General features: G+C 41.2%; 2 protein-coding genes across 7 annotated transcripts in view; one reads left to right on the top strand and one right to left on the bottom strand.

Annotated features, from left to right (window-relative positions):
• Window positions 1–26: 26 nt before the first annotated feature.
• ndr2 (nodal-related 2) lies at window positions 27–5395 on the bottom strand. The gene is made up of 3 exons (XM_075457495.1): window positions 5134–5395; window positions 2344–3092; window positions 27–1045 (listed from the first exon to the last, which is right to left on the bottom strand). Exons 1-3 carry the CDS (start codon window positions 5393–5395, stop codon window positions 893–895), a joined length of 1164 nt encoding a protein of 387 aa, XP_075313610.1. The 3' UTR covers window positions 27–892.
• A 1442-nt stretch (window positions 5396–6837) lies between these two features.
• The window catches only part of pald1a (phosphatase domain containing paladin 1a), a 61177-nt gene continuing 47811 nt past the window's right edge, over window positions 6838–20203 (top strand). The window contains exons 1-6 of one of the 6 annotated variants that reach the window (XM_075457425.1): window positions 6838–7014; window positions 17120–17317; window positions 17478–17580; window positions 19125–19304; window positions 19768–19932; window positions 20030–20190. In XM_075457425.1, coding sequence (XP_075313540.1) covers window positions 17133–17317; window positions 17478–17580; window positions 19125–19304; window positions 19768–19932; window positions 20030–20190 — 794 coding nt within the window. In that variant the 5' untranslated portion in view covers window positions 6838–7014; window positions 17120–17132. Of the gene's footprint in view, window positions 7015–10053; window positions 10494–12662; window positions 12751–13887; window positions 13912–17119; window positions 17318–17477; window positions 17581–19124; window positions 19305–19767; window positions 19933–20029; window positions 20191–20203 lie in introns of those variants that run through there. The other 5 variants (XM_075457426.1, XM_075457427.1, XM_075457428.1 and 2 more) reach the window with 5 other exon arrangements.

Below are 20203 nucleotides of genomic sequence, written 5' to 3' on the forward strand. Positions count from 1 at the left end.
TTCAGCATTGTCAGAACTAACTGCCACTTCACAGCATTTGCTGGATATTCCTCTACTGTACAATGCTTTAGTTTGAATGTTCGTGGAATTTGGCCACGAGTCACTGCAGATGACTGAAACACACAAAAACTAGAAGTCTCTCTTTCAGTGTCACAGTTCTTTTGTATTATACATATTCCAGATAAACCAGCGATCGGAGTGGGGATGTGTACTGTATTGCACAATGACAAAACTTTATTGTCCCTTGGTAAAAACATCTGTTAGTGTTCACATAAGGATAAAGGTGAAACATTTTTTTAAAACTTCCAAGCAAGGTTGGTGTAATAGTTGTACAACTCAGAGTTAGAGAATTTTTGACCAATTTTTTTTTCATGCCAATGTTCATGACTTACCACAATATAAAATCCCTTTACCAAAATGCCAAAACATAAAAAGATACCTATTCAGTGCACAAAATGAACATAAATACATTTTTCTATATTTACAATAAATATACATTTGTTTATAGTGACACAAATGGTAGTGTACAATAAAACAGTGCTGGAATATTAAACAACATTGCCATTTCATTTTTACACAGATTAAACTGATAAATTACAGAGAATAAACTCCACACTGAATTGTATCAATAGCTCACTGCCATTACTGAGTTTCTATTTCAGCACATTTTAAAATAATATTGTCCTCCTTACAAACCATAGTCCTCATCACAAATTAAAACTCGTGTCTTTGCACTCAGATCGGACGCAATAGTGCACAGTGACAAATATCAAAGAGCTTTTTCCTTCTGGCTAAGTGTTTTCTTTTTGTTTTTCAGAAATCGCTTCGCTTCTTCACAGCACATGCAACGCTGCTCCGCAACACGGTTCATGCCCGGAGGTGGTGTTATCTGTCACTGGCAGCCACACTCATCCACGATCATGTCCTCGTGGTGTCGAAGGAGCATTTCTCCATTCTCATAGTACAACATGCTCAGTGGGCTCATTTTGGTCGGAGCGCAACACGCTGGTACCACACGCTCAGGATGGTAATGCTTCAGTAGACTCTAAAAATAGAAGATACAAAAAAAAGAGGATTTTTGCCAATTATAATGCCATAGATCATTTCAAAAGAAAAAGACTGAACCAGCAGAAGACTTTGTTTCTGTTTAGTTTTTCAACTTTAAGCCTATGAATGTTTCTGAGAGTATTTTTATTAATCATTGTATCTAAAAGCATCGGAAAATAGGCCACTCAAACTGTGAATTCTAATGTGATCAGGGGCCTGAAACACAAAGATAATCATTTTCTTACTAGACATTACAATGGAAAGCATCAAATCTTCACAGGTGAAAAGCTGAAACTGTGAAATATTTGTTTTTTCTGCCAGAAGAATTAGTAAAGCAATCATTTTTTACAGAGTTGCTGAGTATTTTTCTGTTATTCATTAACTGACTAATCGTCATGTCTCTTTCTATTTTATTTTTAACAAATTGTAAATTTGCAGTGTTATGGCTTCATCTTTCTCCTTTTATGATGTATGTAAACATGTTAGTTCAACTGAAATCGTACAGGATCAAGCCTCTCAAAACTGAGCTAAGGTTCAAACGACATGTATACACTCAACTAAACTCAAATAGCCCTCGGTTCTCCACACATGTCCCAGAGTTCCATCCTTTTGTAAAACTAGTAAAGGTTGAGGTCCATATTGCTACAACCAAATTCCCAATAAAGCTGCAATCATTCACGTATTCAACCTAACCCTAACCCGTCCTTTGTCACATGGTTACACACATCAGAAATTGGGGTTGAAAAGCTAACAAGTATGACCAGATGTAAGCTTGCAGTCACTTATAGCATTTCCAGACTGTCACTGATAAAATCCTGATTTTATAACCACAGCATCATCTGACAAAATCTTCATTCACATAACTTAAGGAAAACATCTGTGCCGTAAATTAGGCTCTACTTACAGGTACGATGATCACCCACAGAGAAAATTAGAAGAGGCAGAAAGTCTTAAACCTTTTCTCACACAGTCCGCAACGTTAAAGAGTCGGACATACTTCAGTAAATAACTTGATTACGCTCCCATGCATGTATACTGGATCAAGGACGGTAGTCCCATTAAATGGCCAAGTCAGGGTATAATCTAAGCTTGACAATTACGCATGTAACCATGATTAGTGATTAAATAAAAACACTGTAGGTCAAGATCAATATCTCCCATTCGTGTCACAAAGTGGTGAAACACTGTTCACTCACACATAGCAGTTTAATCCTCTTACACATCAAACTAACATCATGAACAAGTTACGACAAATCCACAGAAAAAAAGCCTCAACTGGGTTAAATAAAAACTTACCTGCATGTAAGCATGATTTGTTGGATTTAGGTCTTCTCCCAGAGGTCCAGGGCAGGAACCCTCACAGCGGTAGGCATTGTATCTTTTAGGAAAGATGATCCAGGACCCCCAGCCAATTTGATTAAAGTCGACATGCAGGTCAACTTTGTGACAGAGAGGTTTTTCACCCGTTCTCTTGAACACCTGCAGGCTTCTCGCTGTTTGTTCTCTCTGGCCCCGTTTGCTCCTTCGCCTCTTTGGCCAGTGGACCCTTTTGATTTCAGCAGGGGACAAGAACTTGGATTGCTCAGCTGTATGGAGCAAGCTTGCTTTAGCCTTTGAGTTCTCATCAAACCCTGTGTGTGAGAAGACAACCAGCAAGGCCTGGTCACTCACGCCCTGCTCCTTTCTCGAGCTCACAACAGAAACAGGCGGATCTGCAATAGAGAGGCCTCTCTTTCTCTTTGTCATTTTCTTTGGTCTTGACACTCTTTTGTATCGGATTTTCGCTGCTGATTTTTGCCTTAGCCAGCCCAAAAGGGGGTTTGTCATGTTGAAAACCTTCCAGCTCTGTGATGAAGTGACCAATGATGATGGAGTGAGCCGCCCCACTAACTCCTGCTGCTGGTGATACACCTCCACGGTGATGTTGGAAGCACTTTGTGTCCGAGGAAGCCTGATTCTAAGCTCTGCTGCCTGGATGTGTTTGTCAGCCAGCAGGGCATGTAGATCAAAAGTGGCCACCCAGTGCCCTTGTCTGTGCATCAAACCTGAAGTAGTGAAAACAAAACAATTAGGAAAACTGAATTGCACACAATACACATTGTATAACAGTTTAATATCACTAAGCATTATGCTAAAGCCATGAATTGTATAAAAATCACAATAAGCTGCTGGTACGCATGAACTGACCCAGTGCTAGTAAGCCCCAGTGGAAGAGTAAGATGCAACATTTTTGAAAATATTCTACAAAAATAAATGTTAAATTCTGTTAAATTCTATATTCAGGTGAAGGTAGTACATGAATGTATAAATTTAGGACACATACCGTACTATTTATGCACACTGCCTGGCAAGATAAAATGGTCACACATTTAAATATATTGTCGGGCAAAACTTACATATGATTTACAGTGCGCATTCACCATGATAGAATTTCGATAACCAAATAGAGAGTCACAATCCTTATTTCTGCCAGAAGTTGCATTCATTTTTGCCAAGATCTTGTATTGATGATGGGAGAGAGGGAGCTCTGCAAAAAGTCTTTGCCCAACACATTCCAAAGATTCTCAGTGGTGTTAAGGTCTGGACTTTATAGTAGCCAATCCGAGTGAGAAAATGATGCCTCAAAATCCCTGAACCAGTCTTTCACAATCTAAACCCGATGAAGGATACAGTGAGGTTACTCAGTGCATCTGTTAGAGTTAAATAGCTTGTTGCCAGCTGAAAGGTATTAATCACTGCAGTAGTTTTCAAAGATCCAGGTGGTGACTTATTTGGCCGGGCAGTATAGTTTTACACAGAGCTTTAAAATCATTATAAACTGGTACAAGGCAGATACAGAGTGGTCACTAAGTTTGAAAAGAGAAGTGGCCAATGAAAGGGGAAAAACAGTACCAAGAGTCTTAGTAAGAAGTAGTATTCATTCCTTAAAAGAATATTCATGATTGTGAAAGCCGATTCACATCATTTTCATATAACTTGTCTAACTTGTGCCCTATGATGGAGCCACTGTCATCCTGGAAAAGACAACTCCCACTACGGCAGTAATTTTAAAAGATAGGAAGAACTTTATATTGATTTGCTGTGATTCAGCCCTCTGAAGGGACCCAAACCCAGCAAAATACCCCCACAGTATAACAAAGCCATTGGATCACCTTCACTGTGGAGCTCAATGAATAGCATGTTCCTTTTAATCAGTCAACCTTCTGTACATCCTGAGATCATGATACTTGAGCATGACATTAGTTAATAAATACAAAAGGTGCTTCAGAAATATAACTAATTCTGTGAATGTTCACTACATGCACTGTGCCCACATCTCTAATGAGCCTCATTGTAATTCAATGAACAGGCGTGGTTCAAATTAATCTGCAGGATTAAAGCATTTAAAACATTTAACCCGTGTATTGTCCAGTGCATCGGCCAATTGAGTCTGGCTCTTGATCAAAAGTGCAAACCGTCCTCCTTATTAATCCACTCAAACCTAACACCGAGCCGAAACCAATCATTTAACACAACCCTGCATGACCTGGCTTCTGCATATCCTCAGTCAAACAAATAGGTAATAACTCTAACACCTTGCAGGCATGTGAAATTTAATTCAGCAGCAGGGAGGGTTGTCTCGCGTTGGTTTGCTTGTGCCACCATTAAATCCCGAGCTCTAATCTAATCAGACCAAGTGTGAAAAAGAACTAAGGGCAGTTGTTGATTTGACCCAACAACAGATTTGTGTAGGGGGATGTCTGGCGAGGTACCTAATCAACATCACCTATTTAAGAAAAAAGAGGTTTGCTTTGAGAATTAGACCAAAAACCGGCCTTTTCACACGCTGATCCTTGCATGGTTATTCACCCCCTGAGCGGGATGTGGATTGAAGCCCTCTGAGGTCGTCTGGCACGCAGTGACAGGGCAACACTTGAGCCAACAAAAAAGAAATCGTACATTCGAGAGGGTCTTGAAATGCCAGAGGTGGCCAAATCTGAAATCAGCTACGAGACTCTAATATGAAAATACAGTGACTCGTTTAAAATACATTGACATTATGGTTCAAATGTAACCATATGTTCAAAATAATAAAGCAGGTCTTACTTTTCGCCATCATGCTCTTCACTGTGTCCGCTTGCTTTGCCGCGTCATGCTCCATTATATCCAAAGGCCTGGATAAATTTGACTTGAAATTCCTGTAAAGATGCATCATATATGTTGGCAGATGATGCCCGGTTGATCGGTCCACCGCGGAAAAAGGGTGGAACTTCATGTTAACTCCATCTCTGGATTTATGAATCCCATGGGCCAGCAGCACCAGCAACGATGCGTGTAGCGCAACACCCAGAGCGTCTACTGAGCGCATGATTTCAGCCGGTTAATGACAAACTCCTCTACAGGGAGATTATGGGTGTCTTATATACCCTCACCCACCCACTTTCATGTTTAACAAGTAGCTGAGAACATTAAAGGAAATTGACATGTGTCCTCAAGACTTGTTACCTGGCAGCTCATCATCTATTCAGTTGGTAATGAGGCGGCTGGGTGAGTGTTTACACGGGCCGCAGCGTTTTGTTTGCGCCATGTTCTTTGGGCATCCTTGGATACTTTGTTTCAGCTACTTGGCTTAGGCTGCTTGTTAAGCTTTCCCCGTAATGTTATGTTGTCTATTAAATGACACCTGAAATGGACTATAAGGAGTCAACAATGAGCAACCGTGCATATTAGACACAGACTAATGAAATGGCAAAACACTTTAACATGATAAAAAACAAAAACAAATGCGAAAACTTTGCTCCGTGGTCAGTTTTAAAAGGACTGTTCTTACATAAAATGAACTTTACTGGTGGAGAGAGGGAAGCAATAGTCTGAAAATACTTAGTCATTAGAATAAATTTAAGTTTTAATTTCTCATATAAAAGTACTCTATTATCACGGACTAGTAATAATAAGGATAGATTTAACATGCAAGTGGCACATCATGATAGACAGCTGAGGTAACGTTGTCTCATTTTATATCCAGCCAGGTGACCTAAGTTGCTGTTTATCAGTTGTGTATTAGTTTGTATCATTCATTGTATCACATAGGTTTAGGTTAGTCCGAATCTCATGTAAGGAATCAGCATGTGGTGGAGCAAAACGTATAATGTTCCATCTGGAATAGTGTGGAGTCACATAAGAAATTAGCATAAATTAAGATACTCAAATATAGAACAAACATCTTTGAACAGCTCTTAAGTAAATTTACTTGGCCTACAATTAAACCCCAGTGATGGACTTGAAATTTATCTATTTCAAATAATAGGATAACACGTGTTTAGTTCATAGTTACACAACAGAGTTGCTTGTGCGACAAGTGCATAAAGATAAAAGATGAATCTAGGGATAAGTGAGGCCTACCACGAAAAAAAAAAGTCAGTGAAAACATTGTAGCCTATTGACCTCTGACACATTATCAGAAAAGGGTAAAATTAAACAGGAAACGTCCACCATATCTCTTTTTCAGATTTGACTTCCTTACGTTAACTGGTGAAACTCACTGTTCACACACAACTTCTCAATTTATTTCTGATCACTTTTCAGTTATCAGTGAACATACTGTTGGTGCTTTTGGTTCTCATGATGTTCACATATACATTTGAAATACACTGCGATTACGCAATACCATAAAATTCCGGACTCTAAGGATGCAGAGTACCTTTAACCTTTTGAGTAGGCCTATTTCCAACAAGGATGTTCTGTTTTCTACTTTGTCGAGAGCATCAGTGGATGACCACTGCCCGCGCATGCGCCGTCTATCTGTATCCACATAGCGAGATCCCTTTCCTTGTGAATTTCCCGAGAAAGGACTGTTTTTTTCCCACCCCATTTTCATTGATATAAACTCAAAGCTCTGCACATCAGTTACGTCCCTCGCGCCATACGACGCGAGCTCCGTAAACATGTTTCCTCAAGACGCCTTTTCACCGACCGTGTGCTGAAATGGTGAGTCGCTTGAAAGTTTACGGCTCTTGTTACACGAGCCACGGCAGCCTAAAAGTGGACATTTATTCCCTTTTGGACGCTAACACTCCGCCAAAATCTCAACAGTCTTGATACGCATGTCTTGGATTTGCACTTGAGCAAAAATTAAGCAACGAAGGGTGTTTTTTTTTTTTTTTTTTTTTTTGTATGATGTGAAGCGCTTGCGTGGTTGATGGGGCATGCATGTGCTTGGCACCCCACTCCCCTCCATGCTTTTAACTTTATTGTGCACCGCATCTGCTGATTTGGCCACAGGCGGTGATGAAAGCGTTTGCTGGGCAGACTGCGATCTTGTAGTTGCAGCTTACTCCTGAGCAAAAACCCATTGCACAAACATGCCAGTTCGAACTGTTATTTAGATGGCCACGTCACGGTGTGTAGCTTCTTGTGAATGAATGCGACAGAGCACTTGGCTTCCCTGTAAACCGCAGTGCAATCGACTGGCGAACTGTTTGGTGATCTGTGTGGGTTACGTGACGCATCTACTTCTGCAAGCCGTGAATGTGCACTCATGAGGAAAGAGTGCTCCGAGACGTAGTAACACCCCCAAAACAACAGAGACGGCACAAAAGAAACCTCTAACCTTTGTTTACTGTTAGGTTGTATTGACCATTTGACTGTAGTGACATGAAACATACTCATATTGGCAACATATGCTTCATCAGCTCACAGGAAGAAATAAAAAAGGTATTTTTGTTGCTTCGATTTGTTAATCAGTGCACTGCACCAGTTATTCTTGGTCAGGTATTTGGTCATAGTAGATATGCCCATATTTATGATCAGCATTGATGAAATGGGACACTACCAGTGTGAGAAGCCTCTAGTGAAGTAAGACAAAGCTCATGATGCCCTTTGATGTATTGTACTGTTGCCCTGGCTTTTGTTTGATTAGGCCCGTCCGCCTGGGACTGGTCTCCTGTAGGCATATCACTTTACCTTAAGTCCTGGGGAAAGACCGAAACGGGCGCTTTTTAAGTGAGAGCCTGCATCAAACTGTGAACATCACCATTAATCAAGAGCGAGAGCACGAAACTCCTCACTGAGTGAGCAGCTGGATGATAAATGATTGAGCTATACTCTAGGTTTATCTTGATAAGAGGCTCAAAGGAGATTTAATAGTCTCAGTTGGAGATAAGGGAGAAAAAAAAAGTGAAACATACTCTGATGTGTCATGCCATCAGCCCAGGTTTAGATATGAATGGTTAACCTGGGGTTGCTGGTGGAAACCAAGGCATCTGTGTTTGTTTTTTCTTTTGTTGTTGATTTAAAAAAAAATAAAATATGTAACATATTTTTTTGCAAATGTTATGTTTTGTTAAGTCAAGGTATAAACACATGATTGGAGTTGAAATATTTATCATAGCTCCACATTCGAGTCCCTGTGCACGCTAAGTGCAGTGGATCATTTTTACCACAAGATGTCATATTTGATCACTGGACACGAGAACATTTTTACCCCCCCCCCCCCCCCCCACCCCCAAAACATGCCCTGTGATTAATTCTGATGTGATCGTCCTGTGAGTTGCTGTTGTATTTTTAACTTGACAAGAAAAGGAAAAATGATTTGGCAGCAGTGCCTCCGTCCTGCGAGAAGAATGATTCCACAATGAAAATCCACCAGAGATAATACTTTATCATGCTCTGAGTGCTCTTGGGAGATGAACTTTTGGCACAGGTGAAATGAAATGTGATTTTCCTCTGCTGTCTCCCTCTTTCCTGTTGCTCTTACAAGGCCTTTTGACAAATTGTCTCTGTGTTGGTAAGATGGACACCAGGCCGAGAGGATTTAGACAAGACAGGCGATATAAGGCTTACGCTCTTTTTCCATTTGGGACATTAAGCAGAGAGGATGTTTAATTAAGTCTGTCAAAGAACATCCTCTTTCTCCAAATTTTACTATTTTATGATCTGTCTTTTTTTCCCCTCAAAGTGGAAGGAAGTAAAGCTGTCAGAGTACATACAAGGTGCAGAGTCATTTTAAGGCACTTGATTAAATGCATTTAATTTCTGTATTTTTACACTTGCACAACGTCTTCTCCGTGCATTTGGTTTTGCCCTCATGAGATCTTTCTGGAGAATCAAAATCTTATTTATGACTTCTCACTTCATGGACTGATTCATTCATGTTCTGATGTTTGTGGGCCATGGGAGGGTTTAGTTTCACATTTATGTTGTTGCAAGAACTTCAGAGTCTTGGCCTGCACTGCTGCAGGAAGGAAGGAACAGGTGTGGCAGCCCTAGATTTTTACATCCATATCTCGAAAATTGCTTGCCACTTTTGCAAACGAGCTTAATGTGAACATTATCTTGTGAGAGATTGTTGATTACAAGTACTTTTGTAAGACAATATTCTCACAGGCCGCCTATCTCAAAAGATAACCCGGATGTTGTTGGCTTTTTTTCGTTACGTTATTCCAGCTTTAAATACGTAATCTGTTACGAGTTTATCTGGGATTTTTTTTTTTTTTTTCATACATTTTTTTGTATGCGCAGGTAATTTGAAGGCAGATGACATTAGCTTGGGTCCACCCATTGCATTAGGAGCTGGTGTGAAGTTAGGTTACAAGCAGTACATCCCACAGCTATTCGCAGCTGAACCTCGGGCTTAAATCTAAGTATTTGCCCAGCTGTAAGCCTGTTTGCCTTCAACGTGGCATGTGTTAACTGCTAATGAATGGAGTAATTAGAGCATTGTAGTGAATTAGGCTTATGTGATGTCATCTGTGTGCAGTTATTAGAGATCGTCAGCCTACCGGCAGGTTCACATTATACCCAGTCAGTGAGGGTTAACTGCTGCAGCTGATAGCGATACGTTTGATAAGCGAAGGTTGTATGTGTTTGATGCAGCAGTTAAAAAATATTGCCATGTGTGGAGGGTATTGTGCTGCCCGGAGGCTGTGGTAGTGATTGGATAGTGAGGTGGATGATGAGTAAGCCTCTCAAGGCCCGCCCCCACATCCTCCTTACACACAGACGCACACTTTTTTGACACACATGCACAAAAATCTTGGCACGCATGAGAAGCTTTGCACCTTATGCACAGGGGATGCATACAAAAAAGTAACAGACAACCAACAAGGGAGCATGCCTTCACACATCTAAAGGTCTGACGGAGAGCTGTGCCTCCCTCTCTGCCTTCTGCTGCTGCTGCTGCTGAGTGGCTGCCTGGGATCTGTCCTCACTGAAGGACACGTCCATTGACTCGCTTTATAAGGACTCGCTAATGATGCGATACTGCCGTCCGCTGTAGTTTGATCAGCAGGCAGAGACAGATTGCCACACAAATCAGACAGAGAGATGCCAGCGAGGATGTGTAACTGAGACGGGTTGTCTGCTGGAGAGCTGTCAGTTTGATTATTTTTAACTCACTATTTTCTATTTTGTAATTCCTCTGAGACTTGTGCACCTCCCGGATGGTGGACTGAACAGCCGAACGTCAGGTATAGTTGTTGTACTTATCTGGTGTATGATGCCTGACTCCTGCTGTAGTCTTGTGTTTGCTGGACATTTTTTCTTATCAATTTGCGCCTAAAGGGTATGTCAGAAAATCTCATACATTGTCAGATGCTTACAGCAAATTTACTTTAGACTTAACCTTGCATGACTTCAAAAATGTTAACATATTTTTCAATCTTCTTGTTAAAATTGAGTCAATCCATTATAGAGGGCAAAAACCACTTTCCAGTTTCCAGGGTTTAGTGGCAGGTGAGAGAAAGCATGTTAACGTATCACTGTAAAATCTGTCTGTGGAGGCAGAGGGACAGCTTCTGAAGGGTGTGACATATCAAAATCAGTCAGTTGGCCTGGTGGCGCTGACAGAGCATTGTGGTCGGATACTGGGGTTTAGAAAAAAAAAAAAAAGCCACATTGCTGCAGCCTTGAAATCATAGAGGGATAAAATTGCCGTCTTAACATGAAAAAAATTACAGGCAGGGATTTTAAAATTAGAACTGGATGCCCTTTTTAGAAGTCGAGCTGTGATTAAACCAAGAATGTAGAGGAGTAATGGTTATTCCTGTGATTTATGTCAGAAAGCTGCAGTAGCATGTTGCGTTTTTGTCTCAACTCCAGCAGATTTTTGCAGTTTTTACTTGAAAAAAGGTGCCTTTCCGTGAGTTCTCTTTTTGTCAGTTTGTGCAATCATTTGATTTTGCAGTGCAAAATTAGTTTCTCGTGTCTTGACCAGATTTGGAAATGACATTGTTGAACAATGGCATCGCCTGGTTTCTATTTGCCACAGTCTCTTTCTGAGCAGATTGCAGGGTGATTTGTTGAGGACAAAAACAAACATTAGAGCTGTAAGTTGACAAAAATTCACAATGAAGTTTTTGGAACAGTTGAAAGGAAGAAGAAAAGAAAAAAAAAAAGATTTTTTTTTTGCAAAGAGCTGAGCTCATTTCCGGGCAGATCTGATATTTAGCTTAGGAACTATAACAATGTCCTGTGGAATCATGCCTCTTTGTAACCTTTAACCTCACTGGAGAAATATGTGTTCAGCTGCAGCGAGGAAGTTACAGAAAGTACAACTGAGAATTTCCCGTGAAGGTGTGCTCAGACTTCCTTTTTGCTGGGTGACAGGGTTGTACTGAGTGGTTTTTGTTGATCTGTGCAACTTTGTGTAATTATGAAAGACAAGAATATTAAAATAGGTTTAAGGGTCTACCACACATTCTTCCGTGCATTTCTTTTCTTATTCAAATACATTGGTGAATACATTTAAAGCTGCATGGTTAAACATGTTGTTGTCATCCAATTCTGTGGCTTTTGTTGGTTTTGTGCAACCAATAGGCTTTCAGACCTTACATTGTCAGACTGAACAAGTGGCTTCCATGGAGACCAGCAGGATCTTTGAATTAGATGAGCAACCTTGCCAATTAAGCAAACTGCATTGAATTTGGAGTCTTTTGTGGGTTTTGCTGCCACACTTGCTGCTCCTTTCTCAACTTTGATAAGGGAAGTTGTGTTGATAGATCTCCGATGTGCTACAAACCCGATACCCATCTCTCTCAAACTCCTGCATCTCTTGTGAATGAAGAGTGCTCTGCATCCTTCCTCGGGGCCACCAACAGATGCATCCTGCAGCTGCAAGCTCCTTCCTGTCTGCACTCAGACCCTTTTGTTTAAAGACGTTGCTACAGCAAAGTTGGGACACCGGCTGAATTTAAATGGGCCAGTCCTCAATGGACCAATGCTGGTTGGCTGGCAGGAGGTTCTAGTTTCCATAGTCTTAATATGACCGTGCCATCACCGAATTTAAGTGTCAGTGCAACTGGCACAAACATTGAGCAACTGTTCACGGCCTGGCTGACAGTCACGTACACAAACACACAAGGGTGAAAACGAGGTGGTCCATTTTTTTTGGGTTTCTTTTTCTGTTGTTTTGTTTGTCCGGTCATTTACTCTTCGCATTGTTTTCCTGCATTGTCAGTTGAGACCTCGTAGTCCACAGTGCAGCACTACTCCAGCTCACATGTGGGATAAACAGCCTCTCTGATGAGCCGCCTCGATTGGTTCATCAGGAGGATGTTTATGGCTGGGAGCTATTTCTACTCAGGCCTCCACCCCGCCTGCTAGAGCAGGTTGTGCCTGGCTGAAGTCAGTGTTGCTTAGGAGTCGGTCTTGTGTGTGTGTAGCAGGATCTTGCGTACCAAAGCCTGTTTGCACCATGGTCTCGCAGCAGAGCTGACAGCCTGTAAGGTAAGGCAGAGATGGCTCTCTGATTGGCCGGTTTCAGTCAGAAAGCTGTTGTCTGTTGTACAGCATTTGTAATGTGACATTTCCTCAGGAGGCTTGTAAAACTGAAGCATCAGGAAGTACCAGGCAGCCTGTTTCACAAATAACCACATGGGATAAGCTATAGGACGTTCTTGTGAGTGGATGAGGATAATATAAAAATCTGTTGCGAGAGTGTTTTATGCTTTATCGCTTGCTGCTGAGCCACATAGAAACATGCATATTATCATGCATGACTGTGGTGGTGGGTGAAGCAAACCTACTGATTAAATGTCCTTCAAGTGACAGACATGTTGCTTTGTAAGGACTCTATACTGTGGGGAATGCACAAGACAAGAATGTTGTTAAAATTAAATACAAAAATTAAGGGGACGAGAAAAGAAGACTTTTTAAAAAAAAAATCTTATTGTGCTTATTTTTTTTTCTTTTTTGTTCATTTTAGTCAGTTTAAATCATCGAGCAGCTCAAATCCTCAGAGACTTCACAGCGTCTGTACAGCATAAATCTTCCAGAAATGCAGTTTTTTATAGCTGAAACTGTCATTCTGTTTTTGCAGATTTTGCTAGAAAGTTTGTCAAAAATTGCAGACTTTTGATGGCAGCTAATGATGGCAGTGAATGATCGGTCCATTAAATGCTATAAGTTAGAAAAGGAAAACCTTCAAAAATATTTGAAGATGACTTTGTTTACTGACCAATTTATTGGATTGTTATTTCAGTGTTTCCCCCTTGTTATGCCCTCTGGATAGTAGGAGAGTCAACAGTGTATAGCCTGTCCCTGTGAAAGGGAGCTATACTTAAGCCATCTGGCTACCAGATGTACGACGACTTCCCCCAGTCCTCTCCGTAGAGACGCGAGTCTCTCTCATGAATCTGCTTCCCAACATCAGACAGGAGATGCAAGGAAGTTGAGGAGGACCTTGTCTGAAAACTTTGTTTTTCCTGATTGCACTGTGAGCTCCCGCGAGGGGTGTTTCCCCATCGTCTGGGGGTGGGTGACGGAATTCCACAGAGGAAGATTTCTTTTTGGACGTGATGCCAAGTTCTCATACTTCTTTTGGACCATGGCAGAAAACAAGCAGCAAAGAAAAGGATCTGGAAGTGCAGACCGCTCCTTATCTCATACGTAAGATATCCGATTTTTGGGGGTTGTGAAAGGTTTTCTTTTTCTTGTGGTGGCTACATACGGCAACGGAGATGCTTTTGGCATGTGGCACAGACTGAAATAGACTTAGGCAGCTGGAGCAAAGTATTCTGTAAAACGTGGCTTCTTCCGCAGAACTCTTTTCTTCTCATGTATTTGATTTTAATTCATATTGCCCCGTTTTGTGCAAGTATTCCAGCTGCAAAAGCATTTTTTGATTGTGCATTGGTGTTTTTTTTTTTTCCCCAAGCATACCAGGAAACAAAAGGACATACCATTGTGTTGTCTTACCAGTTGCACTTGTGAGAGGAGAATCTTTGTTGAATCAAAAGCATGTCTGAGTACAAGGTTGATCTACCCACTCACCTCCAGACGCAACAACGAGGAGAGTAGCTGTGACTCACCCGGCACTTCTCTCTGCATAATGAGAGTCCACTCTATTTAAAGCTGGAGATCACATAGATTCGCTTTGAGCTCAGGCGGCAAAAAAACCATGTCATTAGACTGCTTGTGACATCAAGTAGATTTTGAATTTGGATTGATTCTGAGCTTCTCTTTGTTTGTAATCATTTACTTTTTTGTTTTCTTTTGGAACTGTATAGGCTATTTCTCCGCCTCTTTGCCCGTTTGTATGCCCTTAGTGCTGTAGGACCTTGACCACCTTCATGTTGGAGTTGACGTTTCGAAGCAGCGTTGCTCCCGACTGCTCGATTGTCAGAGGGTTTGCTTGTTTATCTGCAGCGTTCCTTGAAAAGCTCTGTTCTTTTCATTGGGAAGGCTGAGGCTGGCTCTCACGAGGCTCTGCATCAAGTCGTCTGAAAAGAATATTAACGCTGTTGCACTTGACTCTGATCTCCCACCGCCACGATCACCATAAAGTCATACAGAGACGAAACCAATGATGACTGTGTCTCTAGTGCTCAGTTAAACCTAAAAGAGAATTCGAGTCAGACTCGAGCGTTTTCAGCCCGTCTCTCTAATAAGATTCACAAAACTGCAACTGTTAATTCTTTTTAGAATAAATTATTCATATTTATAGCCACCGTAACATACAATTATACATATAAAGATGATTAAATGACAATATTCAACAGAAAAATAATGGCTTGCTATCTTAAAATTTACTTGATATTTTTATATGGAAATTCTGTACTCTCTGTACAACTGAGAGCCAACTAAACTGGCCCTGTTTAATTTGAACAAAAATCCCACATTGCAATAACTTGCATATCTATGTTTAGTTCTTGCACACTACTTTTCCTTTTTATTTTGCGTGTGTGTAAGGGCGAGAGAGAGGCTGTGACCCTGACTTTAATCTCGAACACCCAGTGTTATGTTCTGCCAGGTGCCATTGTTTTTTTTTACCCTTCAATTCATCATTTTACACTCCTGTTTAGGCACCAAAATCACTTCTTTGGGATAGACTTTCTCACACACACCACATGTTAAGCCACGATTATGTCTCGCCACATTGATGATTGAGTTGTGAGCTCAGCAGCTCCATAACCGTTTTTTCCAGCACTTGAGGGTCACTGCAGTTTTCCTCCTAAATTGTAGGTATTTGCTTCTGAGAAAATGGCACTTTAACGCCAAAGGAATAGCTTTAGAATTATGGGTACACAAACATAAATTCGCTGTTACAAATGCTCTGTTCCGCTTTTAAACGGTTTTTGATCATTTTGTAATAGTTACAATAGTTGTACCTTCTTGGGTATTGATAGGTTGCACAGATGGGCTGTAGAGAAGGACCTGCTCGTACACACTTCCTGTTTTAAAAACACGCTTTGTTCTTGGTGACATTTTCTGTCCATCTACAAGTATTGTTGTCTTTCTGATGCATATGAACATCCTATTGACTTACATGCATCTAATTCCTGCTTGGGGTCACAAAAAAGTAAGAATTTGTGTCCATCTCCCCAAATGCCATATCATTTTGTGTGACCATTTCCAGTTCTCCATGAGTTGGGCTGCAAATTTTGTTTCCTGTCTTTATGGTCAGCTATGCTAATTAGGTCTTTACAGCGGCTTCATATTTACCATTCAGATTTGAGAATGGTTATTGATCTTTTGAGATAACTTGTCAGATGATAGGAGTTGCGTTTCCAATTTGTACTTCTTCAGTACCTCCCACTTGCGAGTGGAGGAGATGGGGGAGAGACACGAGGTTCATGGTAACAGGCATTGGAGCATTGAAAGTTCTGAGACAAAGTATTTATTTAGCGACTCTATTCTTTTCACAGTGTGAGATTAATGTGTCACACCTGCTCTCCATGCCAGAAAAGCTTCCAGAAAGGATACAGCTGTGCATCCTCGTGTATAGCTCCTCTGGCAGGCTTCCTTTGTCATAGTTTTCCCTCTTGGGTGCATGTTTGGTATTGAGACATCCTTTAAAATGTTTTTGCTGATCAGTTTCTGGGTCACAGGCAGGAGGACGGATGAGAGGGGAAATATGGAGGCACTAAAGCTACATTTACTTCACAAGTCTTACATTAGACTTTCATGTGAATGCTACAGGCCACTGAAACGGCATGCACGTGCACTTGATACCTTTGTGTCAACAACACGAAGAGAAAAAAAAAATCTTATTTGTTGGACAGATCAGGACATTAGATTGAGACACACCAATGATTCTGAAGTGGAAGCTTTCACTGTTTTGCAAACATTTGTCCAGCTTTACAGAAAAAAGTGAGAAGGACAAGAAAATTGCTTGCTTTTGCTTTTCCAGTGGCTATTCCTAGCAGTGCTGTAGTACTGTGGTTTATGATGACGCCGCTCAGTTCAAGCATGTAAGCAAAAAGCTGCATGGTATCCGATATGCACTGTATACTGACGTGGCACAAATCAGATTTAGAATCACTGGAATTGACAATTGGAAACAGGCCTAAAACAGCCCGATAAGAGTCACTTTTTAGCTTGGTGATCTGAATATGCCAGTTTTAAAAAAAATCTTTGATTACGATTTAAAAAAAAAAAAAAAAAAAAATTGTGGCTTTTTTTTTTTTAACATGACAAGTATCAGCCTTTTTTTTTTTTTTTTTTGACACATCATTATTAAAGTGTGAGACTTTCAGTCGCATTTAAAAAAACAACAAAAAAAACTCTGCTCCTCGTTGTCACTGTGTGCAGGCTTCTGGCTGTATGTGCGACTATTTGCTTCCTGTTTCTGAGTCCTCTGCGATGTCATTCACAGCAGCTTGTGGAGCATGGGTACAACTGCCAGTGCCGCACCACAGCCTGTTTCTGTAGCGTCGCCGCTTGAGAGTGTCCATGGCAACGGGATGGCTGACAGCAGGCAGTCTCTTAGCATGAACCCCTACCAGACAGTCAACATCCACAACAACAAGGCCAAGTCCATTATCACCAACAAAGTTGCACCTGTCGTCATCACGTAAGTTCCTCCTCAAATCTGCGTTCTCACAAATGGGTGTTAATCCTTTTTGATTGCCGTGGAGACATCCCCCAATCTCAAGGTGCAACGTTTGCCCCCCGTTATCATCTCTTTTGTCACTCGAGGCCGAGCAAATACTTACCTCTTTTTATCTGTTCAGATATAATTGCAGACAGGAATTTCAGATTCACGATGACATCCTCAAGGCCAACTACAAAGTTGGTCGAATATCCGACTCTATGCCCGAGCACTACCTGGTGCAGGTAAGAACAACATGCGGCACCACCCTTTCAGGAGCACCAAGACACCATTGTGTCACAGAGAGCTGTGGAGTCATCTCACTTGTCTTTACGTCTGCTCTTTTCACATTAACATGTCCAAATTGCAGAGTGGTGTAGAAACATTGTCATGCGCCATTTTATGATTAGAGGCAGCCATTGAAGCAGGACTGTTCTCACCCTCCTATCAAGGCTTTGATCTATTCTTTCACCTCTTCTGTGGCAGTTCAGGCCCGCAGTGTTTTGTCAGGGTTAACCCACAGCTTCTGTTAACATGTGCGGGTAGGTCAGCTTAGCTTTACCTTAAGATCATCTCCACAAAAAAACGGTATGTTTTCCTCTTTGTTTTGAGCGCGTCTCCACGCCAAGCAGGTGCTTCCAACAAAAAACCCTTATTAAAGTAAAATGCTAAGAAGACCAGCCACCAGCATTTTGGCTGTGGGTTCACAATGATACAGACACAGCTGCGCACAGGTATAAATGCTCACCTAAACTCAGTCGTCTCGGCTACAGGGTAGGATCCAGATTGATCCAACACAGACGTTGCAAAGCGCCTTCTCAAAGCGCCTTCTCAAAGGAAACTGTTGAGTTTCTCTTTGTAAAGTGCTGTGAAATTATTTACTGTTAATTTGTTCTGTCTAAATAATACTGAAGTGATTTAAAAAAAAAAAAAAAAAAAAAAGCAACGCATAAATCAAAGGTAAATTCGCTGTTGCACTGCTTCTTGTCACAACAGGCTGCATCTGCTTCTCAGGTTATGTAACTATAAACTGTCAGAAGCTACTTCAACACGATGGACGGCTGAAAAATATTTAGGAAAAGGATTAGTTCCAGTTTCCCCTTTGTCATTGCTACAAATATTTGATTTTGCCCTCATTTCCTTTTCGGACTAAGGCTAAAGAGACTAGCTACAAGAGATCTTGAATAAAAAAGTTCAAGAAGAGTTTTATGGCATGCAGAGCTTAGCAAATCTTTGAATCAGATCCAAACAATGGGAAGCCATGTTAAGTTGTCAGCAAACTTTTAAAAGTGAAAGATTTAGGCTTATGATGCTAAAATTATATTGGAAACTGGAAACCATATTGGCCCCATGTCTGTATTAGGTTGTGTTCTCTTTAAACCACTTTGTCTATATGTTGTGAATGTGTTGTCAGGCTGGTGAGGGTATTTTCTGACTATGCTTGTATTTTGTCTATTTGCCCTTGCTTTCTTAAGTTGTAGCGCATCAAGTTCTCAGGGTCATTAGAGGAAACACCAAAGATGGAGGCGTCAGAGCCGAGGTTTAACCTGTTGAGACAACAAAGTAACTGGACTGTGTCCGTTGTATTGTTTGCTAACAGAAAGAGGAAGAGGATTGAACCTTTTTCAGATTACTTTGATTGTGGGTCAAGAACTAATAGGCCAAAAACCAGTCATTTTCTGTCACAGATGGAGGCATAAAATTCCAGTGTCAAAGTACTTTCACATGTATGAATTAACGAGTGAAATGCTGTCAGATAGGTTCAGATTAATGTCGCATGTGTTTCCAGGGGGAGTACTTCATGGTTCAAGATGTGTACAGTAAGGCAGACGTCCTCAACACCACAGGCAGCTATGGAGTGCCCAACTTCCGCCAAGTGAAGGGATCTTACCCACTGTATGGGATGGGTCAGCCCAGCCTGAATGGCTTCAAACAGGTCCTCCAGAGACTCCAGGCACAAGGACAAGAGGTTATTTTCTTTCATAAAGCATTTGTCCAGCCAGAATTTCCGACTGTCACTCTTAAGCCGAAACATATGGTTAACATGTTCCCTGTAAGATCTTATTTTTGCCATCTTGGTGCTTGGGTAACTCTGTCTTACCTCTTTCCCTTAGTGTTGTCAGTAAATATTTGAGGAGTCAAGTACTCAGTGGAGGCTGTGGCTGAATTGCTGAACTGAGCAAACAAAGTTGTGGTCTTTTGTACCAGTGGAAAATGTATGTCCCTGCTTACAGCAGCTAAAAACCGACTGTAATTGAAATGAAATTGACAAAATTATATATTAGGCCTCTCTAAGCTCGTGTGCTTCATTTCATTTGACAACAGATTGTTTCCATTTACTCTGGGAAGGGGTTTAGTTGGTACAGGGCAACAACGATTCGCTCTGGTATTGTATTATTTTATGCCTATCCTGCTCCTCTTTTATCAAACAGGAGATTATTTTCTTCTGTGTAAGAGAGGAGCCGGTGGTGTTCCTCCACAAGGACGACGACTTTGTACCGTACACCCCTCGGAGGAAGGAAAATCTCCATGAGAACCTTCATGGACTGGAAAGGGAGGAGATGGTGGAAAACCTGGAGCTCACCATCAGAAACGAGGTGTCAAACATTATACTTAATCATCTTCTACATATGATAAAGGAAGTCTTTTCAGCACATTATTGATTACAGCAGTATTAAATCCCCTCCTCCACAGCTCCATGACTTCGCCAAGCTCAACGAAAACATCTTCTTCGTTTATAACGACATTGAGTTCTTTAAAGATGAGCCACAGAAGATGCCTATCACGTGTGAGGAGGACATCCACGTGACTGAAGAGGTCTATAAGAGGCCAATGTTCACTATGCCGGCCTACAGGTTGTTTACATTG

Source organism: Odontesthes bonariensis, chromosome 23 (assembly GCF_027942865.1).
Source record: "Odontesthes bonariensis isolate fOdoBon6 chromosome 23, fOdoBon6.hap1, whole genome shotgun sequence".
Taxonomy (NCBI): Eukaryota; Metazoa; Chordata; class Actinopteri; order Atheriniformes; family Atherinopsidae; genus Odontesthes; species Odontesthes bonariensis.

What these genes read in the sequence shown, in the direction of transcription:
- ndr2 (XM_075457495.1), bottom strand. Translation starts at nt 5,395, where the DNA reads ATGCGCTCAGTAGACGCTCTGGGTGTTGCGCTACACGCATCGTTGCTG. An exon ending in GAAGAGCATGATGGCGAAAA is followed by an intron (nt 3,093 to 5,133) that starts GTAAGACCTGCT and finishes TCACTACTTCAG; the next exon opens with GTTTGATGCACAGACAAGGG. An exon ending in CAAATCATGCTTACATGCAG is followed by an intron (nt 1,046 to 2,343) that starts GTAAGTTTTTAT and finishes TTCTATTTTTAG; the next exon opens with AGTCTACTGAAGCATTACCA.